Consider the following 27716-nt stretch of genomic DNA (forward strand, 5'->3'; position numbering starts at 1 on the left):
TCTTGTTCATCCAGAGCAGCAAAGCGCACTTATTATACACAGGCTTTCATGCCCCGCCCAAGACCCTTGGAAGAGTGGTTTGCTTTTCTCTGAGACATGCACAAACTAGTCCTTCAGCCCCGGGTGCATGCCCAGCGTAGATAAAACAGCAACTCGGCTGCAATCCGGTCGCTCTTTTCAACTCTTTTCTCCGCCTGAACTCCCAGGGGGCCGGGTGGCGCCGGGCGGCCACGTCCGACTCCGGTGCCCTCCCCGCCCCTGCCGCGCCACGGGGCGGGGCCCAGCCGGCGGCCAGGAAATGCCCAGGAGCGGGTGTCACCTGGGCAAGCCCGACGACGTGTTGATTCCCAGGATCGCCGACTTCCCGTGTCTGGGCCTCCGAGACCCGAGCCCGATCGCGCTCACCTGTTTCCCAGGAGCGGCCCCGGGGAGCCCTGGGACGCTCCCGGAACCGCTCTCACCCTTCAACTCCACAACCATGAGCAAGTTGGGCAAGTTCTTTAAAGGGGGAGGCTCTTCCAAGAGCCGAGCTGCTCCCAGCTCCCAGGAAGCCCTGGTTCGACTTCGGGAGACAGAAGAGATGCTGAGCAAGAAACAAGAGTACCTGGAAAATCGAATCCAGAGAGAGCTCAGCCTGGCCAAGAAGCACGGCACGCAGAATAAACGAGGTAGGCTCGGGGTCTGGCCCCAGGCGTGAACTCTCCCCCTCCTACCTCCAGCCGTTTCCTTGGGGACAGTCCGGTCTGGCCCACAGCACCTGTCCCCCAGGCCACCAGGTGTGCTCCCATGGCCTTTCTAGAAACTGGTAAAGACCTCTCCAGGGGCCCAGAGTTAGAGAGAGCTGAGCAAAGCACAATCCTAGAGGGCAAAATGTAAGGAGGCATCACAAATGTCCGTAATCAAGATGAGCAATATTTTTATGCAATATTTTAAAAACTCAAAGTTGATACAAAAGCATCCATAATGAACAAAATATCAATATTTAAAATAAAAACAGAATTGGTATTATTGATTATTTTCTGTTGCAGCTGGCCCTTATGTGTTCTGCACAGCCCTTCTTTATTTCAAATTCGTTCTGAAATGTGATGTTTTGTTCAACGTGGATTTTTTTTGCATTAATTTTGAATTTCAAAAATATTGCACTGAAATATTATTTATCTTGATTATTGCTTTTTTGGGTGCCCCCTTAAATTTTGCTCCTGGCTTGTCTCACCCTGGTCCAGTCCTGCTGACTCCAATGCTAAATATCAACTTTTCTGCCATGTGTTTGTATTTTGAATCACACATTTTAACTTGCTTGTAAATCCCCATTGAAATATATTCTAGTATGTTCTGGTTTCCCTTTTCCTTAGCTGTTGAAGACTTTAGTTGGCTGTTATGCAGTTGAGCTATTTTACCAAAAAAATAATGTCGGAGAATTAAATATTAATTCTATCACTGGCTTTTGCCACGCGGAAAGGACTTTAAGTCAGTAACGATTCTTGGTGATCCTCTTGCACCTTGAACCCTTTGTTCTTTGCCAGAGTTGATTGGTTTCTTCAGTGTATGGCTCTCTCTATAGAGAATAGATCTAAACAATACCCGTGGCACATATAAAAACCCAGCAAGAAGTTGAAGTGATTTGCTCTTGTAACACAAGTTCAGTGACAGACCCAGAAATAGAAGTGGCAATTTAGGACTGCTCACCACCAAACCCTGAACTTGCATCCTCAAGTTGGGCTTCTTGAGTCGTAATGAAGCCTTGGGAAGGTTTAGTTTGCCCTAAATGACCCTGCCATTGTTTAACAGAGGAAAGGAATCATGTCTCCTGGACTTGACCTTGAAAATCCTGCTCTTTCCATAAAAATGACATTTGTGCCCATTTACTACCAACAACGAAAAGGCCAAGTTTCATTTTCTTCTGCTCTTGCATCTCTTGTCCACATTATAGGCTGTTTTAGAGTTAAGTGCTGGTTTCTATTTTTACTTCGTGTCTGAAATATTTTGGGATGTTATTAAATGGCAATTTCTACAGAGAGACTATGCCAATATGACTTGCTAAAAAGCCATTTGTTGTTCTGTTCCTGGGTCCTTCCTCTTCAGTTTGATGGGTACTCTGACATTTGCTTAGAGTAGCCATCAAGGTACTCTGTCAAAGGTTTTTTTGTTTTTTTTCGATTTGTTAGCCACTTGGATCTATATGTAGCTTTATCTACAATGGTTGCTCAGTAAATACTGGCTTAAAAAAATCTGAAAAATGAAACGTCTGCTTCTATGAAGTGGTAGAAATACAGATTTGCTTTCAGAAGAAAAGAATGTAAAATAATATAACATTCTTGAGTTGGCAATGCACTAAATAAAGTGTCTACAAGTAGACTTTATAAAGACACCAAAAAAAAAAAAAAAGGCAACACTAATCAGGAACATCAATCTAACTTCCTTAAATCAGAGTAGCTAGAGATGTATCAAGTGCAAATAATCAATTGGTTTCAGAAAAGCTATTTATTTTTCATCATTTATCCATGGGAACTTCACTGGAGTTAGCCCAAGCCTGATTCTACAGTGGCCCTGGAAGTAGGAAGAGTCTGCTTAGCATGAGGCCATCTGTAATCTAAACTATGGAAAGAATCCAATCGCAGACCATGCGTTCGAAACACTGTCAATATCAGCATCTTCCAAATAAACCAAATAACTTCATATACATATGGTTACTGTTTTCCATTAGCCCCCAAGAAATATTTTCACACACATAATAAGGCCAAATATACTTAGTACTAAATGGGTCTTGGGCTACACAATGTCAGTGTCAGAATGGCCGTAATTTACCTGTTAATCAGAGTGACATATGTATGTGCAGTTAAAGTTTTACTTCTAGAGGTGGTTAGTCAGCTAACATGCTGTCAAGAATACTAGTTGAGTGGCCAGCTAGTATCATATCAGAAAGGGCCATACTCCCAGCCAGTACAAATTCTTCCATGATCTAGTTCTCTACAACAGAAGTTTTGACAGTTAGCATTCTCAATGTCAAAAATGGATTTTATTGGTAAAATAAGTAACTCTTAAATTAGCATAATAAATGTTAGAAATGGGATCTCACTGGTGAAATTGTGGGTATTCTAAACATGTGGTTTGGCTGAGATAGTTTAGAGATACTCCTTGCTCCCCACGTAAGAACAGGCATTAAGAATGTACTAGGTGTATAACTAACAACGTTAGGATGGTACCCGGGGCTTGATCAGATCAGTGTAGTGTCCAGTCCTTGGTTCAGGTGGATGTCTGAACTCCCACAGAACACAGCACCCTGCCAGGGAAGGTCGCTGTCTGTGTTCAGTGAGCCTTTCATATAAGGTGTATTAGACTCAAAGGCCATAGAGCTGGGACTTCACTGAGCTCATAAACAGGTTGAGAAACTTTTTTTTGCCTGCTTGCCCAATGTATGTTTGTTTAATAAGTGTATCTGCAGATCTGAGTCTGAAACTTGCTTTCATTGCAACTTGTAGCAAGGCTGTGCAGTGGTAGCTAATTCTTACTTCAAACCTCTTTGGCAGTTACCATAATCTACCAAAAAGAGCCTGAGTGGGCACCACCAAACTGGTTTTGCAACAGCCATGATATCAAGGCTCTGTTGATCTAAAAGAGGAACAATTGAAGCAAGATCTATAATTTGGTTAAACACTTGAGAAGAGCAGACATTCTTTAGTGCAGTTCATTCAGATTACTATGATAGAACTCCTGCTTTATATAAGCTAGTAATCTGCTTTGTGGAAAAGCAGATTTTTTTATATGTCACTTAATTTTTTTTCTATTTTTGCTGAGCACTGTCATCTAGAGCAGTTTTCAGTCCTGGCTGTATATGAAAGTCACCTTGATGCCTGTGGGATCCTGCCCTCATAGATTCTAATATAATTGGCTGGGGTGGGGTTTGGGCATCAATATATATATATATATATTTTTTTGCGGTCCGCGGGCCTCTCACTGTTGTGGCCTCTCCCGTTGCGGAGCACAGGCTCCGGACACACAGGCTCAGCGGCCATGGCTCACGGGCCCAGCCTCTCTGCGGCATGTGGGATCCTCCTGGACCAGGGCACGAACCCGTGTCCCCTGCATCGGCAGGCGGACTCTCAACCACTGCGCCACCAGGGAAGCCCAGCATCAATATTTTTTAAAGGTGCCCCCAGGTGATTCTGCCCTGTAGCCAGGGTCAAGGATGAGAAAACTAAATCCATGGTAATGTTAGTGGAGTAGAAATACAAGGTCTCTTAGTCTTGCAGTGCTTCCTACTCTTTCCATATCATGGCACCGATGGGCACCAATAATATTTGTATGTGTCACTGGGATAACCAAGGACCAGCAGCTCGAGGACTCTGGACACCCCAGGCTGGAGGCCTCAGGAACTGAAGGTATCAACATTTTAGTACATTGCAACTCCGTTCTGCCACACTAGTTGGTGGAACACCTTAGAGGTCACTGTTCTAACCTCCCTTATGATTTTTTTTTTTTTTTAAATAAAATCATTAAGAGATGGTCCCAGGGATTTGCTTAAGTGTAATATCCCTGTTCAGTTTTCGTCAATGTGTAACTATCTGGTAGAAAGTAACTTGGTGTTGTAGTCAAGAGCCTGGGCTTCAAAGCAGATAGCCCTGGGTTTGATTCCTGGCCCTGTCCTGCCACTTAGAAATGGTGTGACTTTAGACCATTTACTTGGCCTGAGTCTCAGTCTCTTCATCTGCATAATGGTGGTGATAAAGCTGATCCTCAAAGGTGTGACGATTAACGACATTACTGTGTAAAGCCCTCCATTCAGCACTTTATGTATATCACCCTTTTCGATAACATAGCTTTTTTTTTTAAAGCTGACATCCGTTTCCTAGTAAGATCCACGTACTGGCTCAAATTTGTCTTCTGGAATAACACGGAATAAATCTACTCCATCTGTCATGTGAAGACCTTTCACATAGTTGAGGACAGCAGTCACTTTCCTGAATCACCTGTTCTGCAACCCCTACCTCTGTCACTTCCTCAGTTACCCCTTCCCGTGCTGAGGTTTGCTCACCAGGGCAGGTCAGTCAGGGTGAGGTGAGTGAGGCCCTGGGAGTGAGTGCCCCTTGACATCCTCCCCCTTGGTACCGCTCTGCTCTCCCCTCACCCTGTGGTGGCCCTGTTGCTTACCTTTTCCCAGGCAGAACAAGAAATCCAAGTATGTAACTATGTGAAAAGGGGTGGATCCAGGCTGGAGTTATCACTAGGCCTCAGGCTGTTGGGAAGTGGACTTACAGAGGTGAGAGGTTGAGACAGTGAGGAAGTGAATTTGACCAAAATCCCTCCTCAGTTTCATTTCACAGGATTCCAGTGACAATGAGGAGCTGAGGTCATTCAGCGTCTTTGCCAGGTGTCTGTTTGGTGAAATGAGACCTCAAGGCAGAGAGTCTTGTGTGCATGGCTGGCTCACTTTGAGCCCTGAGGTGTTTGGGGGCAAGGATGAATTTGTTTTCAGAGTCATGATGCAGTTTGGGGCTTCCTTGGAGTCAGGATATGGGCACAGTCCCACTAGTTTTAGCTCAATGCTGGAATCTCTTGGGCTTTTTATGATAGTTGTCACAGAGCTGAAGTCTGCAATCTCAGACACCGGGGACCAGAAGAACTGAGTAAAGAGAGCCACATCGGTATCAGCTGGTTGAGTGCCAAACTAGGGAGGGCAAAAGCATGGCTCAGGTAATAGGAGACAGGCACAGACTGCAGGACCCAGATGGAAGTTCCCCTGGGAGATATCCCTTACCTAGCGACCTCTTTTCCTAATAGAATTTCTCAAAATGTGGGCCTCAGATCAGCTGCATCAGAAGCCCTGGAGGATGCTGGTTAAAATGTATACTCAGAAGGACACCCCTAAAAATTCTAATTTAGGGTTGAGTGTAGAGTTCAGAAACCTGAACTTTGGACAAGTAACTCAATGGTTCTGATGCAATTTGAGAACCTGTATGTATTATTTAATGGGCTGTTGAACTGGGAGGCACTATCTCTGCTCTCCTTTCTTCCTCACCCGTTCTGTTCTCTTGTTTCTCCTCTCCTCTGGCATCACTCAGATACCCGGATGAGAAATAAACCTCCCTCTGTGTTAATTGCGAAGAAACACTCCCAGAGCTTCTGACAAGTCATCTTATGCACCGGAACTAGTTTTCTTCAGGGAAGTGTATAGGGTACTATGATTCCACAATCGTTGTGCAGAGTCCTAGAGTCCCCCAGTATTCAAATTACAACCAGGCATCACAATGGTGTTCTGTTTGCCTCTGATTATCCAATTGTTGTACCACACTCTGTGTATTCTGGGGCCAGGGAAAAGAATTTTATTCCGGGGGCATCCAATACCTGGATCTTATTCTCAGGTCAACTGCCCATTTCTCTTCTGGAAAAGACAGATCAATAGAAATGCAACCCACCCTCAACCTCCACCCTCAATTTCCTCCCTCACCTCGGGAGCTCCCGTCAGGCTTTACCCCTGGTGGGGGGCACCTAAAATATCTGGACCAGTCCTGGGAGCTCCCTTAAACTCATTCCCTTAAACTGTAATTTTAAAACTTCTCGCTTTCTTAATACCTTCCACTCCCCTCTGAGCCCTGGCAAGGATCTACAACTGGACTTGGAAAGAATTAAAAATCCCAGCCAGATTTACCCTTCCCCGCCTTTTTAAAATCACTATTTTAAATTTGCATTCCATGTTTTACATGTATTTCTATTCAATATCATCTTATTTTCAGTTGCCTTAAAATTAAGATTTTAAAATTCCAATTTCATTGGCTTATATATGAGCCATTTCTTTTGGCTGAATGAGTCACAAATTTATTCAGCTGCCTTTTTTGTTGTTGTCCAAGAATTAAAATGTATTGAATAAGACAGAACCAAGGAAAGAAGCTCATGACACACCACTAGAGACTTCATTCCAGGATCACCTCTGCATGATAGCAATGATGTTTCATGTAAGATTCAGCTAAGGCATGGTTACCGGTTTGACACCTCAGCACTCAGTGAGTTCAATTATTCATCTAGCTATGAATACACCCGACCTCTATCTCTAGCCCACACCATCTTATTTCTCTAAGTTTTTTTTCTCTTTTCCCTAACAATGCCTCAGTATACCTTGCGAATTACATTCCTAAAACCAAACTATATTCACACACCTCTGGTTCACAATGCTGGTTTAATGAACTGGTAGTGTGTTAACTTCATCAGATTCACCTGGAAAGCTTTTTAAGATGCCACAGCAGGAGATTCTGTTTCAAGAGATCTGGGATAAGGTTTAGAATTCTGGTACTCATAGCTTTCTGGGTGATTTTGGTATGTATAAGGTTAGAAGGCCAGTGGGTGGTCCATATTTTTTCTTTGGTCATCATCCAGTAACCCAAAGAAAAGAAGCCCATGAGATTAGTTTTTGAACTAAATTTTCACCTTGTGAACTCGTATTGGCTTCTAGTTACCACTGGCTTCTTTTTTACTTCCTCAGAAACTAGAGTATAGAGTATATCTGTTCTAGAATCATTCTTTCAAGTATCTGTGGTACAAATTTTGACAGTTTGCTGACCTATCATGTTGGGTTGGCCAAAAAGTTCATTTGGGCATGGAAAAACCTGAGCAAACTTTTTGGCTAACCTATAGCTTCTTCTATGATGGTAATTGGGACTGTTTCTTGTGTTATATAACTTTACGTCTAGTTTATTCTTTTCCTTCATGAATTTGAAGCAATAGTATAGATATTGGAACATTCATTTGTTATTATTCTTCATTTAAATTCCACAAAGCTGGAATAGAACACCATATTTTGGGAAATATTTACATTCAGCAAAAATATAATTTTCCTTGATTTATGCTATTTTGTAGTTTATTGAATCAGCCACAATCAAATAGAATAAGGTAGAAGAGTTACTACTAACACCATGATTATGCCAAAATCATATGATTTATGCAGTTTCAAGAAACTACAACAGGAGATTACTGTGAACTGTCCTCACATGTACTTAGTATTACTAGTATGTTTCTCAGTATTTAGGACTATTTATTTCAGATCAGATTTTATTTTCAAGATAACAGAATAAAAAACAACTCGAAACACATAATACTCTAACCTATGCCTATGAGGCAAGACATCTGATTCTGAGTTTTAAAGTTTATGACGCTTTGCTTTGGGGGTCAGTTTTGGAAAGGGCATGAATAATTTATTTTGTTATTCAATTTTTGTAATATGCTTAAGTACACGTGAATCTATTTGTGCTCTTAAGGGACAAAAATTATCACAATCACTTAAAATATATAGATATTATCAAGGTTTTATTTTTTAAAACTACACTCTCAATCCTCTGCTTTAGCAAACTATAGCCAGAACTTATAGCATATACCAGTAATTTTAGTTTCTCCTACTTTTTCTGACTATAATTTTATAGAAGTTCTAACAAATGCGCAATTGCTGAAAAATTTGCAGAAGGTGAAGAAAAAAAAACACAAGAGTCTGGAATAAATATAAAGCAAATAGTAAGCCATTTCCTGAGTAACTGACTTTCTTGTACCAGAGATTTTAATTACTTACCTCAAACAAGTGGTATTAATAGAGAATTGCTTATTGGAAATATTTAGGACTTAGTACGAAGTTTATATGGTCATACTTTAAAGCAGTAAGAGCTCTTAAACCTGGACCAGTGGCTCTCTCAGCCCACTGTTAAGCCCTTTTCTCAAATACTTCTATCTTGCGGGAATTTCCAGTGAGAGAATGGGGAAGAGCTAAAGTCCTGCCCATCATCTGCTCTGTGCATCCTCCAGCACCTCTTCTCAATCTAGCAGTCTAGTGACTTAAATACCAACAGTGTAATTGTTACCCTCAAACAAAACAAACCCAAAAAGGCAAGCAAGGAGGAGTGGTGATTTTAAAAGTATAAGAAAGGAAAAGTTGATTATTCTCTGTTAAAATTTGGGAATCCTTGTATTAGAAGTTATTTAAAAACTTAAAATTGAATGTCAACCAGTGAGCTTAAATTAATAAAGTTTACATTTTTATATTTGGCTTACATATGATGTTAGAGAAATAAAATTGTGCGACCAAGCATTTGACAAGCATTTTGGACATTTCATTCTCTATTTGAACATGAATTTCTGGTGAATCTTTTTGGTTCTTTCACAGAGCGCTATATGCTGCACAGTCATAATGGGTGTGTCTTCTTTGCTGTAGCAGGAACATTGTTCAACAGGCCTTTCTCAGTGAGCAGTGCCATTTATATTACCATTCTTTTTGTATATTTCATTCATGTAAAATGAAAGTCAGTGTAACCTTGGAGTTTGAACAAAGATATTATCCTAACTCAGAACTTCTACTGTGTTGACTGAAGCAAGAAAAAAAAGTTATGATTATGTTAAGCCAATTTACACATATTTCAAAGGTCATATACACAAGAACCTATGTTTTATCATTTTTTGAGCAGTTTGACAACTTTTATTCATGTAAACTATATTTACGTAAACTATTATATTTGTTGAGTGTTTTTCTCTCACTTACATTTGAAAAACTAAAGAATAGTACATAGAGTTCATCACCAATGTCAAAGTAAACCTTTCTTCAAGAATTTAAGTTAGTAATAGTCACCTTGCTTTGAGGATAAGAATTATGTATTCCTCCAGATTTTTTTTTTTTATTCCTCCAGATTTGTTGGCCATAGGACCTCTGGGGAATAATCATAGAATCATAAGCAGTGGGAGCTAATGGGGGCTCTAGGGGTAAAGTGTGTTGGTTCTCAGGAGCACCTACAAGCCGTGGGCACAGTAGTTGGAACTATTGGTGCATCATATGAACAAGGAATACTTATTTACAAGTAGGAAATAGAGCCACATTACACACACACACACATATACACATAACACATATATACATATATAGATACATATATACATATACACACATGCACATATAAACACATGCATATACACATATTCGTATATACAGATATACACAAAGGTACACACGCAGCATACAAAATTATATCCATAGGTACCTATGTCTACCCTGTAGAATGAAGCATAATCAGCTGTTTACTGAGTTTTTCGATTTAATATTTTCTGGTTTCATGTTCATACTTTTTCCTCTATATTCTAGGCAATAGCAGGCCCATAAAAGTTACCAATTTGTGAGGGTACTAATAATACTAGTAGCAAGTAGAAAACTTATTCATTCAATTCGTTACATATTCTGCCTTGTCACTTAACTGGGTCTTTACAAAGAATGTCAAGTAGATTTTAATTAATACATTGGTATAGTGTTCCAATAACAAGTTAATTTTACTTGCCTGGAAATTGATCTTGGAAGCAATTCATTATGAAAAATAGGAATTTTGGTGGATATTTAAAATGAGTCTTTTTTATAGAGTGAAGTAAGTCAGAAAGAGAAAAACAAATATCGTATATTAACGCATATATGTGGAATCTAGAAAAATGGTATAGGTGATCTTATTTACAAAACAGAAATAGAGACACAGACATAGAGAACAAACGTATGGATACTGAGGGGGAAATGGGGGTGGGTGGGATGAAATGGGAGATTGGGATTGACATATACACACTACTATGTATAAAATAGATAACTATTGAGAACCTACTGTATAGCACAGGGAACTATACTCAGTGTTCTGTGGTGACTTAAATGGGAAGAAAATCCAAAAAGGGGGGGATATATGTACATGTATGGATGATTCACTTTGCTGTACAGCAGAAATTGACACAGCAGTCTAAAGCAGCTATACTCCAATAAAAATTTTTTTAATTTTAAAGAAAGGAAAAAATATAAAATGAGTCTTTTATGCAAGCATTTCTTCCTTTTTTGGCAACTGAAGTCTAATAGCCCTTTTAGGTCATGACCTTCCCCTCTCAGATTTATCTCCTCTATTAATCTCTTGGGTGACATCCTGGCAGTAAGAACTGCCTTATCTTCAAAAGTAAGTGTGAGCTTTTTAGGATGCGGAGAGGAACATCATTTCTGTTGGACAATAACTTCCATTTCCCTTGTCTCTTTCTATCTTTCTGCAGATGGCTAAGGCCACCTCTTTGTAGTCCTTTACACTTTATAATATTAATCAATCACTCTTTTTTTAACACAAAATTCAGTACATTACTGGATTGCTTACAGCAATATTCCTCTTCCAAATGCCCTTTCCTCAGAATATCTCTTGTTTACTTTCTCCAATCTCATTCCTTTTTTACTGTTTTCTGAAGCATCTGCTTTGCCATTGTATAATCCACTACATCATTTCTGTGGTCTAATCTTCTTTTAGCTTGCTATTTACCCTTTTTAATGACATTTAATATTGGCCAGACCTCTGAAAGTGTGATCTTACTTATAAGTTCCAGCTAGTGTGGCAAACTAGTGTGATTTGCTCTGGTTTCTCAGCCAGAAACTTTACATCATTTAGTAAAGAGATTGGCAGCAGGGGAGAGGGTCAGGGGCTAGAAGTAATATGTTTCATCATTCATGCTTCTTACTGGGCGGTGTGTTTGAACATCTGTGTAGACAGTCACCCTGGTTTCATTACCTTCCCTGTGAGGTCTTCCCTTACCCTCCAGAGAGAGTGTAGTGTGTACATTCCTCTGTGTATCCATCGTGCCTTGTACATGTCTCTTATTATTTTCCTCAATGTCTCCTATGCTACTTGAAGTGAAGGATGTACCTTATACAAGTTGGTATCCATGGAGATATCCATGGTGATATCCATGGTATCCATCCTGTAAGATGGTAGGTGCTTAATAAATGCTTGTTGAATGATGAATAAGTGATTGAATGCCCATTTTATATTTTGCCTCCTCTGAGATTGTAGCCTTATTTCTTTGCCCCTGCAGTGCCAAGCATGTGGTGGATCTCCAGTGCATACCTGTGGAGTGGCTGAAATGAATGGTTGAAGGATATTTTTTAAAAAATGACAAAGCCTGGGAAAAATTCATAATGGGTTGGCCCTGGACAAATAAATGAATGTTAGAATTTTCTAATATTTCCCCAGCTGTCTCCAATCTAACCTGTGACTTTGAACAGAAACATTTTGTTTTTATTCCACTTATGGAATGCTCATGGTGATGCTTACTCAGATTGTGTTTTTCGAGAACTATAATGAGTTGCCATAAATAGAACTATTGTTTGATTAATGAAGTGAGTTGTATGTGAGTAAGAACAGGGCTTACGTTGAAGTTTCTCAAATAAAACAACACGATTATGAGACTTCCCAGTTAAAAGCAAAAGAGGACATAACCAATTATGAGTGGCATGTCACTTAAGCACTCTCTGGGATTAAGTCTTCCAAGCTTCATCTTTTTAGGCCTTCTCTAGAAATCACCCGTTCCTGGGAGAAAGTAGAGCTGTCGTAATTCAGTTTCATATTTCACAGATAGGTTTGTTTGTAGCCACTAGATATGATAGTTCCTAAAATGTTCTTCTTTTTTTTGACAACTAATAGATGAACAATGCATGGATTTATACACCTTGAACAAGCAAAGAATAACAGATTGACCTTTCCAATCAAGATGCCCTATACATTATCTAAGCAATGAAACTGCAACTCTTTTCTGCTATTTGAAGTTATTTTTCATAGATGACTGAAAGCCTTCCTCCTCTGGCAATGTGGTAAAGTTGCAGAGGGCTAGTTGAATTTTGGTTCAAGTGGGTAATTCTTACATTTCAGTCCCATTTATCAATGGGCTGTATAGTAAGGGCTCTTCGTGTATCCCTTGGCAGCAGTACATACCGGACATTGTTCTGCAGCTCCGTCGCTGAAGGAACATCACTGTTATACAAAGAGACAAAACCCCTGGAAGTTTCTCCCCCACAAAAGAATACAGTAGATTCCTTTGTTTTAGAAAGAATGTTTTCCAGGTTTCATCAGCTGCCTAAAAGCACATGTAGGAGCTTGGCAGATTGAATTGCACATTCTACATAGGTTAAATTACACGCCTCGAAAAGTGTCCTTCTTTGATAAATCAGGAGTGATGCTATATTTGCAACATTTGTCGAATGTCTTTGAAAAAAATACAACTGTTTCTTTCCTAAATTGGTTATAGAAAACAAAGTTAAAGCTTGTCCATCTCATGGTGGGCACATGGCAACATCATTTCACATGAGAAACAGCTCACAGGGATACTCCTCACATACACCTCTTGACTCTTTGAAACAGAAGCCTCCGGTCTTAGTGTTTGGGAGAAACATACTGTGCCAGATAGAAGCCACAAGAAGTGTCAGGTGTCCTGGGGCCAGATTCAGCCATACAGAAATCATCTGTTTTGCTCACACAAGGTTTTTTTGAAAAATGTAGCCCAGCTTTTAAATTTGAAGGATTTGGGATGCAAATCCAGATCTCTTGCTTCTTTTGATCGTGTGGAAGGCTGGGCATGCAATCTGCATGGCAGCCAAGGACTGGAGCCCAGTGGTGTTGCTTCCATAGATCAGGCTTAATCTCTCCTGGTCTCTGGAGTTCCCACTTCTTCCTGTTGGCTCTTTGATACTGGAGCCAGTGTCCATGGCCATTTATTGTCACTCTTGCACTATTTTTTATTGTTATAAGGGAGGAATATTCCTCTATCTCTTTCTCACAGGTGAGAAAACAAAGAAGGCCTTTTCCCTTAACCTCTCTCTCTCTCCTTCACTTTCTTTCTTTCTTTTTTTTTTTAACATCTTTATTGGAGTATAATTGTTTTACAATGGTGTGTTAGTTTCTGCTTTATAACAAAGTGAATCAGTTATACATATACATATGTTCCCATATCTCTTCCCTCTTGAGTCTCCCTCCCTTCCACCCTCCCTATCCCACCCCTCTAGGTGGCCACAAAGAACGGAGCTGATCTCCCTGTGCTATGTGGCTGCTTCCCTCTAGCTATCTATTTTACGTTTGGTAGTGTATATATGTCCATGCCACTCTCTCACTTTGTCACAGCTTACCCTTCCCCCTCCCCATATCCTCAAGTCCATTCTCTAGTAGGTCTGCGTTTTTATTCCCGTCTTGCCCCTAGGTTCTTCATGACCTTTTTTTTTTCTTTCTTAGATACCATATATATGTGTTAGCATACAGTATTTGTTTTTCTCTTTCTGACTTACTTCACTCTGTATGACAGACTCTAGGTCCATCCACCTCACTACAAATAACTCAATCTCGTTTCTTTTTATGGCTGAGTAACATTCCATTGTATATATGTGCCACATCTTCTTTATCCATTCTTCTGTTGATGGACACTTAGGTTGCTTCCATGTCCTGGCTATTGTAAATAGAGCCGCAATGAACATTTTGGTACATGGCTCTTTTTGAATTATGGTTTTCTCAGGGTATATGCCCAGTAGTGGGATTGCTGGGTCGTATGGTAGTTCTATTTTGAGTTTCTTAAGGAACCTCCATACTGTTCTCCATAGTGGCTGTATCAAATTTACATTCCCACCAACAGTGCAAGAGTGTTCCCTTTCCTCCACACCCTCTCCAGCATTTATTGTGTTTAGATTTTTTGATGATGACCATTCTGACCGGTGTGAGATGATATCTCATTGTAATTTTGATTTGCATTTCTCTAATGAATAATGATATTGAGCATTCTTTCATGTGTTTGTTGGCAATCTGTATATCTTCTTTGGAGAAATGTCTCTTTAGGTCTTCTGCCCATTTTTGGATTGGGTTGTTTGTTTTTTTGATATTGAGCTGCATGAGCTGCTTGTAAAGATGCTACCACAAAACTACTAGAGCTAATCAATGAATTTGGTAAAGTAGCAGGATACAAAATTAATGCACAGAAATCTCTGGCATTCCTATACACTAATGATGAAAAATCTGAAAGTGAAATTAAGAAAACACTCCCATTTACCATTGCAACAAAAAGAATAAAATATCTAGGAATAAACCTACCTAAGGAGACAAAAGACCTGTATGCAGAAAATTATAAGACACTGAGGAAAGATATTAAAGATGATACAAATAGATGGAGAGATATACCATGTTCTTGGATTGGAAGAATAACATTGTGAAAATGACTGTACTACCCAAAGCAATCTACAGATTTAATGCAATCCCTATCAAACTTCCACTGGCATTTTTCACAGAACAAGAACAAAAAATTTCACAATTTGTATGGAAACACAAAAGACCCCGAGTAGTCAAAGCAATCTTGAGAACGAAAAATGGAGCTGGAGGAATCAGGCTCCCTGATGTCAGACTATACTACAAAGCTACAGTAATCAAGACAGTATGGTACTGGTACAAAAACAGAAATATAGATCAATGGAACAGGATAGAAAGCCCAGAGATATACCCACGCACCTATGGTCACCTTATCTTTGATAAAGGAGGCAAGAATATACAGTGGAGAAAAGACAGCCTCTTCAATAAGTGGTGCCGGGAAAACTGGACAGGTACATGTAAAAGTATGAAATTAGAATACTCCCTAACACCATACACAAAAATAAACTCAAAATGGATTAAAGACCTAAATGTAAGGCCAGATATTATCACACTCTTCTAGGAAAACTTAGGCAGAACACTCTATGACATAAATCACAGCAAGATCCTTTTTGATCCATCTCCTAGAGAAATGGCAATAAAAGCAAAAATAAAGAAATGGGACCTAATGAAACTTAAAAGCTTTTGCACAGCAAAGGAAACCATAAACAAGACCCAAAGACAACCCTCAGAATGGGAGAAAATATTTGCAAATGAAGCAACTGACAAAGGATTAATCTCCAAAATTTACAAGCAGCTCCTTCACTTACTTTCATTACCTGCTTCCTCCTTCAGAGTTTAGGTCTCTGATTCAGGCCAATGGGTAGTTTGCGGTATGGAGATTATAGTGTAAGTTGAGATCTCACATCTTGGTGAATTTTTAAATTTCTCCCAACTATTTTGAGGGGCAGAAACCATATGTTAATATAGGCATTCAAAATTGTGTCCAAACCAGAACTTGTTATTATTGTGTCAGCTGTGCCGTGCAGCTTGTGGGATCTTAGTTCCTCGACCAGGGATTGAACCTGGGCCCTTGGCAGTGAGAGCACAGAGTCCTAACCATTAGACTGCCAGGGAATTTCCAGAACTTATTGTTATTAATAAAAAATATTGACAAGGTTGGGCATTATATCATGTGGCTCCCAAAACATAGTTCTGAAATCTTGTGAAGAAGATGATGGTAATGATGAAGATTTGTAATATTTAGTAATCACTCACTATATGCCAGGCTAATTTCTTTACATATGTTATTTCATTTAATCTTTAACAACTGCATGAGTTATATTCACATTTTCCAATAAGCAGCTATGTAAGGCCACGCAGCAGTGGGTAGATGGAGCCTAGATTTGAAAGGAAACCTGACTCCAGGGTACAATGTTCTATTGTCATCTTCTAGGTGTTATTTTTATTGTTATTATTATTGTTCAACTGAGGGAGCATCATTTAAGGAGAGTTAAGGTCACATTCCAAGGTTATTACACAAAGTTTTTAATTGGTAGAGGTAAGATTAAAATGCAATGCTAGTGACTCCAAAGTCCCATCTTTTATACCAAATTGTATTTTTCAATTTACAGAAAGTAATCTAAAATTAATTGTTACTAGGAAGCATGGCATTTTTTTTAATGAAAAGTTTTTAAAATTCTCAAAAAAAAAAAAGAAGAAAATACTTTTGGGTCAATGGGTATAGTTAGGTTCCAAATAAGTACGGACACTGAACCAGCCTGACGAGATAGGAAAGAGACAGACTTTGAACCTTCCACCTCTGAGTATGTTGGGTGGGGATATGTATTTGGAGTTTAGCTTCTTAGGATACTCTGCTGTATAGTATTATGTACTGTACCATTGAAATGCAGAGCTGTTTTGTAATATTATGTTCCTGTTATGGTGAGTTAGGGTGAAAAAACAGGTAACTTGTTGCTCGGAGGTCTCAGAAATAAGATATGCAATCTCATTAATGAATGACTGTTATATAAATCACTATTATTAATAGAAATAATATCTAGTTGCTCAGTCTCTACTGTGTACAGGTACTTTATAAGGTGGTTTCCATAAATTATCACTAGCTCTTAGAACAATCACCCTGCCTCTTGGGGATTATGTCCACTCTTCCAGAACAGCAAACTGAAGCTCAGAGAAGGAAAATGACTTATCCAAGAAGAAAAGTGACTTATCCAAGAATATACATCTATTAAGTCATGGAAGAAAATTTCACACTCTGACTTTGAAGGCCATACTCTTTCCATTATACCATGCTGTCATGGTGCACAAAATTATCAAATTTATTCATTCACCTTATCTTCTCTAAAATGGACCAATAATAGTATTTACTCTTGTAATTTTTTTGTGAGAGTTAATGATATAAATCACATAATGCACATAAAACACTTAACACCAGTTTGGCATCTAGCAAATGCTCAGTAAACATCGGTTTTTGTTATGTACAGTATTTTGTTGGCCATGTGCCAGGAACTGGGCCAGGTGCTGGGGAAACAGATGGATAGGATTCTGTATCTTTCCACACAGGGCTTATAATTAGTGTAGGGGAAATGGAGTAGAATACATTTTACAAAAATTATAATCCAATGTAATAAATGTCATAGTGGGTGTGGATCTCCAGGAAGAGTGATAGCACAGAAGGTCAGCTGGTCATATTCCTGCATTCAGGAGAAAACCCTCACACAGCTCTGGTCATTCACGTGAAGAGCCTCTCCACAGTGATATTGAATGATATTGTAGAAAGGCCTTTGTGCCAGTTGTTTTTTTAATTATTTTTTTAGTTCTCTCCTAAAGGACAGATTAAATAAATAAATAAAAGCTGTTCTTTAAATTAAGTGTTAGTGCTATTCAGCAAGGACTGAAATTGTGGTGTTGCACCTGGGGAGGGAAGTAGAGCAGAACCGAGGTGACCCTGGACCTTCACAGTGGACAGAAAGGGGCGGGGAAAGAAAGTTACCACTCATGAGAGAAATATAGAAAAATGATCCACACCTAAAAAGCCTTTCTTTGGCAACTGTAAGAATCCCCAGCCTGTCTGCTTCCTCCCTACCCTTGGAAGGAAGCCTGCCTGTTGGCATGCCCCACCTGCTTCTATAGAGCTCTGGGCAGCCTTCTCTTTCAAGAGAGAGACCTCATGGAGAAACACTCTTATGTAACTACGATTTCAACAGTTATTTACACTGTTAAACTACAGTGTTCCCTGGCTTATTTTCTTACTATTACTTTTTGTATCCTATATTGTTCTTTCTTGGATTTTTAAAAAAAAATTTACTGGAGTAAAAGTATTTTTTTTTTTTTTGGAAACAGTGCATAGTTATAAATTCTCTGAATGCCTGTAGGTCTAAAAATGACTTCATTTTGTTTCAGACTTAAATAATAGTTTGGATTTTTACAGAATTCTAGCTGCAAAACGTTTCAAAAATTTTAAGACACTATTCCATTGCTGTTGGATAGCCAGTATTTCAAACATTTAATAAAAATATCAGTCTCATTCCTTTGTAGATAATCTCTTTGCTTGTTTCTCCTCTGGAAACATTTAAGATTTTCTATTTTTTTACCTTGGAGTTACAAAATTTCACTAGTATAGGTCTAGGCATGTGCATTTTATTTTTTGCTTTTCCCATCTAAGTGTTCAGTGAGTATTTTTATTCTGAAGAATCGTCTTCCTTCAGCTTAGGGAAACCGTATTCTTTAATTTATTTATTACTTCTTTCCCCACCATTGTTTCTATTTTCTTCTGAAATCATTATTTATTCTTGTATTATTATCCACACTCCCCCTGAAACATTCTTTCTCTTTTGAAATTCTTGTAAGACGGATGTTGGATTCCTTGGCTCTGTCCTCCAATATATCAACTTATCTCTCTTTTCATTCTATGTTCTGGGAGAATTCCTTAACTTTATATTCCAGGTCACTAATTTAGTCATCAGTTATATTTATTCTACTTTTCAACATTTTAATTTATTTTTTTAGTTATGTTTTTAATTTCTAAGAATTTTTTCTTGTTTTCTAGTTGCTCATTTTTATGGAAGCCCATTCTTGTCTTATAACACAACAGCCTCTTGATCTCCCTGAAGATACTAATACAAGTTTTGTTTTTAACATATTCTATTTCCTACATTATCTCTCTTCTCTTGGGTTCATGACAATGTAGGATACAAGAAGCAATAGTAAGAAAATAAGCCAGCAAGCTCTGTTAGTTTAGTGTAAATAACTGTTGAAATTGTATCTATGAAACTTACTGCACTTAAGAAATGTTTCCTTAAATATTGAAAGAATGATTTAAAAAACTGGTAATCATCTGGAACTAATAAAAGCGAGATTATTTCAATCAATTATTGTGGGGTTTGGGGTGATAAGGCAATCTTGTTTGGGGACAATACATTTTATACATACTGATTAATTATAGATTCTGATTTATATTCAACATGGATAGAAAACTTAAGTTTAATTATATGTGTATATTTTAAATACAAGTGTATCCATTAGAATAATTTAGTATATATAACTATCCCACAATTAAAGGGGAATAAAATGGACACATGAAAATTGATCAATCTATATAAAGACAAGAAAGCAAAAAGAAAATAAAAATCATAACCAACAGAAAACACAATAAATATGATAGTAAAAAGACCATACTAGATGATATATCAGTTATTACAGTAAGTGAGAATAACTTAAAAACTTACATTAAAAGTGGGAGACTATCTGAATGGTTAAAAATAATCACACACATTAAACACTCAAATATATGCTATCTGTAATAGGCAATATCAAAAGAGAGCAAATTAAAAATAATTTTGAAATTGAGGTCCATGTAAAATTATTACAGGCAAATTGTAATAAAAAGAAAGCTGAAAGATTAATTCTATATTAAACATTAATATTAATATACAAAATATAAATTTTAATATAAAATATTAACTTTATATTAAATATTAATTTAATAGAAAACAAAATGCAATTTGAGGCAAAGGTTAAATGGAGATCAAGTAATATTGATTCATAGGTCATTAATAAAATCCAGCAGGAAAGTATAATGGCTAGAAGTCTTAATGCACCAAACAAAAAGCATTGGAATAAATATACTGAATCTGTTGGAAGTACAAGAAGAAATTGACCAAAACCATTAGAAAAGAGCCTTCCCTCAGAACCCTCTGTTGCAATAACTTACATATTTCACTCTGAAACCATAAAAATATTTGTGTTCTTTTGTCAATTCCATTTAATTATTTCATATTAGCATTCTGCTGCTGCTGTTTTCCTGCATTCTCACTAAATGCCTTATCAAAACTCACATTTTAGGGCCTATTTTTCAGGGTGCCTTCCAAGGTGCCATAGTCAAAAGAACTCTCTTAGTGTTGTGATTTTTGAAAGAAGCACATAAGATTTTGCTAAGTGTTAATGGGAGGGTATTTGGATACCATTTCTCTGAAGGCACCAGTTTTTTCCCTCACCAGTATGCCATCTAATCCTTGAGAATGACTCTACAGTGTTGATTTTATGGACACTTATGATTAGATGTAACCTTACTGATCATCTCATAGTCACTTCAGACCAAGACAAGCTTGGCATCCTAGGCTTTGGACTGTTACTGACTACCTTCAAGCAAGTCATATAACTTCTCTGGGTCTCAATTAACTTGTCTTTGAAATAAGAAAATAGGGCTAGAATAGATAGTCCTTAAAATTCTTTCTTTCTCTAAAGTTTTATTTTTCTTATTACATGATATTTATTTCTATTTTATCTATTATTTTTCTAAAATCCAATATTAACAGAAACACCTCTGTGGTATATTTTATAGACTATGAAATTTTGACTTTTCATCTACTGACACTTGGCAGATCTTTGGAAGAATAACAAAATGTTTAAGGAAACAGTAGCTGGTACAAGCAACTGAAAGGATAGATGCTACCCTTTAGTTTTTTATTTGGTATCCTCTTTGGTTTCAACAATACTGATTACATGGTTGGGGCTGAGTAAACATCTCAGCAAGTGTCTTGAGTGAGTGATTGGCTCTCTCCTTATAAATGTGGCTTCTCCCTTATTTAGCTGCATTACAGGCACTAAAGAGAAAGAAGAGGTTTGAGAAGCAGCTCACTCAGATTGATGGCACACTTTCTACCATTGAGTTCCAGAGAGAAGCCTTGGAAAACTCACACACCAACACGGAAGTGTTAAGGAACATGGGCATTGCAGCAAAAGCCATGAAAGCAGTTCATGAAAACATGTGAGTGACTTTTGTCTCCCTCTGAGCCATAAATTCCCTCAGTGCTTTGGAAGTATATGATGATCTGCACAGGAATGGGCTTACTCATTTGAGACTCTTTGACATGTTGGAATAGAATGTTCCCACAGAGAAAGAGCAGAAGTAATATTGGCAAAAGAAGAAAAAGACCATGAAAAAATAAAGGACATTTGTTTTGCCCTTAATGTTTCCCAGTTGCCTCACTATTGTTTGACACTCCACCTGCAAATATTTTCATTCTATAATTTTTAAAAAGCTTAAATGTTAATATCTGTGAAGGTGTTAGAACTATACAACAGTGGTTGTCCAATTTTGGGGGGACTCAAAAATCACTACTAATGAGAACACAGATGCCCAAGCTCCTTCAAGAAAAGTAAGGATTGGGTCTTTTTGTTTTTAACCAAGCTCCCCAAGTGATTCTGATACTAACCAATGTTTGAGAACCATTGACATAAAATAGTAGATAAAAGCATGGATGTGGGGTCAGATTTTCTGGACTATAATCCCAGATCCTGCTGACTGTCCTTGGGCAAATTACTTTGCCTCTCCCTGAGTCAGTTTCCTTATCTGTAAATTGGAAATAATAATAGTACTTACCTCATGTTGTTATTGTGAAATTCAATGAGATTCGAGATATACTGCACTTAGGAGTTCCTGGCACAAAGTAAGCACTTAGTAATCTATATTCATAGTGGCAGTGGGGCTAACAATTTGCTTTATATTCACACTGAGAATCAATGTCTGGGACCTAATCCTTTTCCAAAGTTAAATATCATAGTGAAGTTTGGACCAAAGGTATGCAAGGGCAAAGAGTGATTGAGGAATGAGGAGAAGCTTCCATGGATGGGAAAAGGTGGAGAGACAGAGGCTGGGGTCAGTGAAGACATCTTTGCTAACATTTTCTTGCCTTGATAATCAATTGACAATCAGCCATCATTTTGACAGCTTCTGAGAGATCATTCAGTTCATTATCAGAGTCACAGTCCTATATTGTTGCTGTAAGCTGGGTGCTAAAATGTATTACAAAATCATAGTTTTTCTCTCCGGGTAGTTTAGCAGCATCATCCCTGGGTGTTCCTTTTGAGAAAAATTCACTCCCAGGCCCAAACTTTAGCTGTACCTTTCTCATATGATTTTTAAATAAATAATCCTTGTATGTTTGTTATAAATATAAGAATTGGAAATAAGGGGTGATAGGAGGATGGCAAAGTATTCTTTTTGATTACTACATGAAATTATGTCAAAATACTCAGCTTTTCCCATGTATAGAGTCTGGAAAACTTGTAAAAGATTTATTCCATTGGGAATCAAAATTTCAGTGTTAATTGCTTAATAATGAGGAAAATTGTCACTTCTCTGGTATCCAATCAATTTGGACTAGCTTCAGAGTTGGAGGAATGATTCAGAGACAAGGTACTGGAGAGGCAGCTCAGATGCTGGCATTCGGACACTGGCAGCTTCAGTGGGTGGTTGGAGGCCAGTGGGACTTGGGTGCTAGAAACTGTCTTGAAAGCAGCTGTCCGTCCTGGGCCTGTGATTCCTTTGCTGAAGTTGCTGATTCTTCTGAGGGCTTCATAGGCCTAATCCTGCTCTCATCGGTAATCTCTCAGACCATGAGCAGCTATGGGAAAGTTCTCAGGGAGCCAGGACCTCAGACATACTAGGCAGTCTAGAAAATAGATCTCTAGTTCCAGAGTTCACCTTCTACAAAAAGCTGCCTTGATAGCAGCTGCTGAGAGCTGCCCGAGTGTATCTTAGTCACAGTGGTCCTTGGTCGCCCATGGTACCACTTCCTGCAGAGTTAATACATGGCAGCATATATTTAAATTTTACATATGCCCTACCAGAAAAAATTTCAAAATGGGTCTACAAATATTGTTAGTTATCAAATAATTTGCCCTCTAGTGACCCCCAAATGTAATGGCTATCAACTTAATTTAATTTACATAATTTAAAATATATTTACATATACAGAATTATTAATTTTTTTGAAATGCAAATTCTTAAAGTTGATAAGTCTTATCACCTGGAATGTTCAGTATCCTACTGAAATAACTATCCTACTGAATAGTTTACTATACTACTGAAATAAAAATAAGAGTTTATATTAAATTGACTCATTTTTCTACTTTATATCTAAGTTCATAATTTTAAAGTAAAATTCTAAGCTATTTCAATAAAATATTATTTCCCAGGGATCTGAACAAAATAGATGATTTGATGCAAGATATCGCAGAGCAACAGGATATTGCCCAAGAAATCTCAGAAGCATTTTCTCAACGAGTTGGATTTGGCGATAACTTTGATGAGGTGGGTGACACTATATAGAGAATGGAGTATGGTGGCCGCTAAAAAAGACAGCTTCCCATCATATGGAGCAAGCAGGTTTCCTTACACATTTCCTTAAATATCATTAAAGAATAAATTTCTTAGAAAACTACCTGTCTTAAGAGGGAAATGAAGTGTTGGTAGCTCTGATTTAAAGGAAAGATTAATATAGTTTGGCAAATAGCCCCCTAATTAAGTTTTCAGCTATTAAGGAAAAGCAGCATGTGATTATGTAAAGTTAGTGACTTTTAATGGTTGAAGCCTAAAACCCCATTACGAAAAATTGAGTGCTTGCACATCTGGGCAAAACAAAGCAGACTGTGTCACTCTGCAAGAAACAGATCATGCTCGTGTTAAATTAGAGGTTAGGCTGCCTCTGTTCATTACTTAGGCTATGAAACTAAATAAATGTGGAGTGACATTATTAACACACACATTCCATTGAGATTAATCAGTCAAATAATACAGGCTATAATTATAATGGTGGTGTCTGCACTGTGAAGTTCAATTGTTCTCTTCAAAGTACACACAAAGTATACACAAATTTTGAAACATTTCCAATTCTCAGATTACCATGGCAAAGAATCTGACTTCCTACGTTCATGTAGTGTTAAAAATGGTACATCTAATAAGTAAGATGTAGTTCCACAGAATCCTTGAAAGTGAGAATTGTGTGTCAACAGCTTTTTTTTTCTAGTTTTGTTTTATTTTATTTTATCTTTCTCCATTCTACTTTTTTTTAAATTGAAGTATAGTTGATTTACAATGTTGTGTTAGTTTCAGGTGTACAGAAACGTGATTCAGTTATACATACACATATATCTATTTTTTTTCAGATTCTTTTCCCTTGCAGGTTATTACAAAATACTGAGTGCTGTCCCCTGTGCTATACAGTAGGTCCTTTTTGGTTGTCTCTTTCGTATACAGTAGTGTGTATACGTTAATCCCAAACTCCTAATTTATCCCTCACCCTCCACTACTTTCCCCTTTGGTAACCATAAATTTGTTTTCTATTTGTTGTCTGTTCATCTGTTTCTTCAATAGCTTTTTAAAATAGTATAGATCAGGGGTTGGAAAAATGTGGCTTTCAGGCCAAATCCTCCCAAAGTTCTGTTTTTATATGGCCTGTTGAACAAGATGGTTTTTATATGTTTAAAGGATTGCAGAAAACAACAGCAGCAGTGACAATAGCAACAAAGAAGCCTACGAGACAGAGACCATATGTGGTCTGCAAAGCCAAAAATACTGCTGTCTGGTCCTTTCCAGAGAAAGTTTGCCTATCCCTGGTTAGACTAACGAGCACCTAACGAGTGCACTGTGACATGGTGGAAAGAGCTCCGGGCTCAATAGGACATCTGGGTTCTGCCATTTATTACTAAACTTTGTGTAAGTCCCTTTACTTTTCTGACCCTTAGTTTTCTCATTCATAAAATGAAAATGACTGGATTCCTAGACTATCTCTAAAGTTTCTTAAATTCTAAAATTCTTTTATCAATGAATAAATAAGTGTATGATACCTGAAGTCTGAAAATGATGGAGATGATTATTCTGTCACCACATATTTGTTAAAGAAAATATCAATATCTTTTCAGTGCTGTTGGTAACCATCAAGCATTATTGGCGATTCTGGGCATACATTCAGTGTAGGATAGTGTGTTCTGCTACTACTACATTTGCTATATTTGTTCTTAATTGTCTTGTGAGCAGAAATAGGATATCAGAGTATTCATGTTGAAGGTACATTATTCATTCAGCCTGTGGAGCACCATAAAGCCCACAACTACACTGACCACACTATTTCACATGGCCTCATGCTATACATTTTCATGTTTATTTCCTTTTCATGAGGTAGATATAATGGTGGTCAGACAGTCATTCAGCTTACTGTATGTCTGATACATGGTAACTTGATCGAATGCTGTGGTTGGCTTAAGGATCTCCACTCTTGGCCCACAGTATTGTTACTCTCATTTTAATATAGAATAATTATTTGTTTCTGTGCCTTTCTCCTACATTCAATATGCTCCTTAAATGTAGGGACTGTTGTTTGGACTTTGTCTCCCCAGCCCTGAGTTCAGCCAGGAGTGAGCTCTCAGTAAATTTGTTCTATGATGAATAAATGAAGAAATCTCCTTGGTCGAATATAAGAGTGTCTTAGGTCATTTCTAATAATGACAACCTCAGAATTCTAATGATGACAAATTTAGTTTTGACTCCCAACTTCTCTCAGGGGGGTTGGACTCAACCTGAGGACACTTGGAGCCAGTTAGACATGATCTATTCATCTCAAGTCATCTCATATCTGTCATAAGGTGACTTTTACTCTTAAAGCCTCAAACTAGACTTGCCTCTCTAAGGTTGTTGGGGCAGATAATAGTTTAAGATTAAACCAGACTCTGGGGCTATTGCTAAAAGAAAGAAATACAGTGTACCTACCTTGAGTTGAAACTTTCTTAACTAAGACACACAGCATGATATTTACTAGTTTTGGTAATTTGACAAAGGAACAATAATATTTTTGATTCTTTTTACTTTTGGTATGTTATGGTTTTACTATACCTGTTGTTTTATTTCAGTAGCATTAGCCCAAATGAAAATATTTATTTCCTCTAGTTAAATTCTCACAGATTCTTAATTCTTAACACTAGAAAATAAAAGATACATTGGAAAAATTACAGGCAAGGTGTAAATTTCCCAGAAACTGTGGAGGTTATATATTCAGCTAGCACAAATTACTTGAAAAACTGTTGACTGAAGTATTATAAGATTAACTACAACAAATTTGCACAACCCCAAATATTCATATTTTAATTATTGCTCAGTGTTGCAAAAAAGACTTAGTCTTAAAATAAATATTCCATTTCACTGGGTTCTCACATATCAATTGGGTAGCAGATGTTCTTGTTATTATGTTTGAGGAAATCCACTTCTTGAAACATTAGCTCCCTAATTCTTTCTTTTTCCTCTGTTCAGGATGAGCTGATGGCAGAACTTGAGGAACTGGAGCAGGAAGAATTAAATAAGAAGATGACAAATATCCGACTTCCAAATGTGCCTTCCTCCTCCGTCCCAGCACAGACAGCCAGAGTACCAGGTCGCATGTCAAGCACATCCTCCTCTGCACATCGATCCCGAGCAGGTCTCTTCCCCACCTCAACCACCTGTGGTCAAATAATTACCTGAAATAATAGTCAGGCCTATCCCTTTTAGCACTTATTTTTCATTGCATAAAATATACCTTTTAGTACATAATTCATACCTGTTTTCTGTGCTGAAAGTATAAATGTCACCAATTACTAATTTTTATCCATTTTTGTTTGTTTGTTTCAGCATCTTCCAGGAGGGCAGAAGAAGAGGATGATGATATCAAACAATTGGCAGCTTGGGCTACTTAAAACAGAATTTTTGGACACTGAAATTAATGAGCTGTACATAAGACACAAAAAATGTTTTTACCAAATATAGAGGTTAACAAAGATTCTGTTTTATATTTATACTGGATGAATAATTGTCTTTTAAGCCTCATAGGTAAAAGTTAAAAAAAAGGAGTCATGTGTAGATTTAGGATCCGGGATGGAATGGGACTTCCTGGTAGCATTTTGGAGGATCTCTCCATATTGATGGGAGGGGGCATTCTACCTTGTTCACTATTATATTATTTCCAGTCCTGGCACATAGTTGGTACTCTCTATATATTTGTTGAAAGAAAACTGAATTCTATGAACATATAAAACATATAACAGTTTATAAGCAACTTAAGAGTGGTATGTTTAGGAAAGATGGGGAAAATAACTTTCTTTCCTATGAGAATGCAAGTTTGCTGTGTGTATCCATGTTGTAGCCTAGGGTGAATGTATAAGAAACGTATCTTTGGGGCTTACCTGGTGGCGCAGTGGTTGAGAGTCCGCCTGCCGATGCAGGGGACATGGGTTCGTGCCCCGGTACGGGAGGATCCCACATGCCGCGGAGCGGCTAGGCCCGTGAGCCATGGCCGCTGAGCCTGCGCGTCCAGAGCCTGTGCTCTGCAATGGGAGAGGCCACAACAGTGAAAGGCCCACTTACCGCAAAAAAAAAAAAAAAAAAAAGAAACGTATCTTTTATAGGAGACATGTTTGTAGAGAAGTCTTGTGTGAGTCTATACATAAATAGTTTCACTTGAGTTTTGCAGTTTAAAATCTTAA

At 37.9% G+C, this 27716-nt stretch overlaps 1 protein-coding gene across 1 annotated transcript; it reads left to right on the forward strand.

The window, feature by feature from the left end:
- The first annotated feature begins 416 nt into the window (after window positions 1-416).
- CHMP4C (charged multivesicular body protein 4C) lies at window positions 417-27203 on the forward strand. Its single transcript, XM_060116172.1, has 5 exons — window positions 417-668; window positions 21012-21189; window positions 23403-23517; window positions 26509-26674; window positions 26866-27203. The coding sequence occupies exons 1-5, from the start codon at window positions 479-481 to the stop codon at window positions 26928-26930; spliced, it is 714 nt and encodes a 237-aa protein (XP_059972155.1). The 5' UTR covers window positions 417-478; the 3' UTR covers window positions 26931-27203.
- Window positions 27204-27716: the final 513 nt, after the last annotated feature.

Source organism: Mesoplodon densirostris, chromosome 13 (assembly GCF_025265405.1).
Source record: "Mesoplodon densirostris isolate mMesDen1 chromosome 13, mMesDen1 primary haplotype, whole genome shotgun sequence".
Lineage (NCBI taxonomy): Eukaryota > Metazoa > Chordata > Mammalia > Artiodactyla > Ziphiidae > Mesoplodon > Mesoplodon densirostris.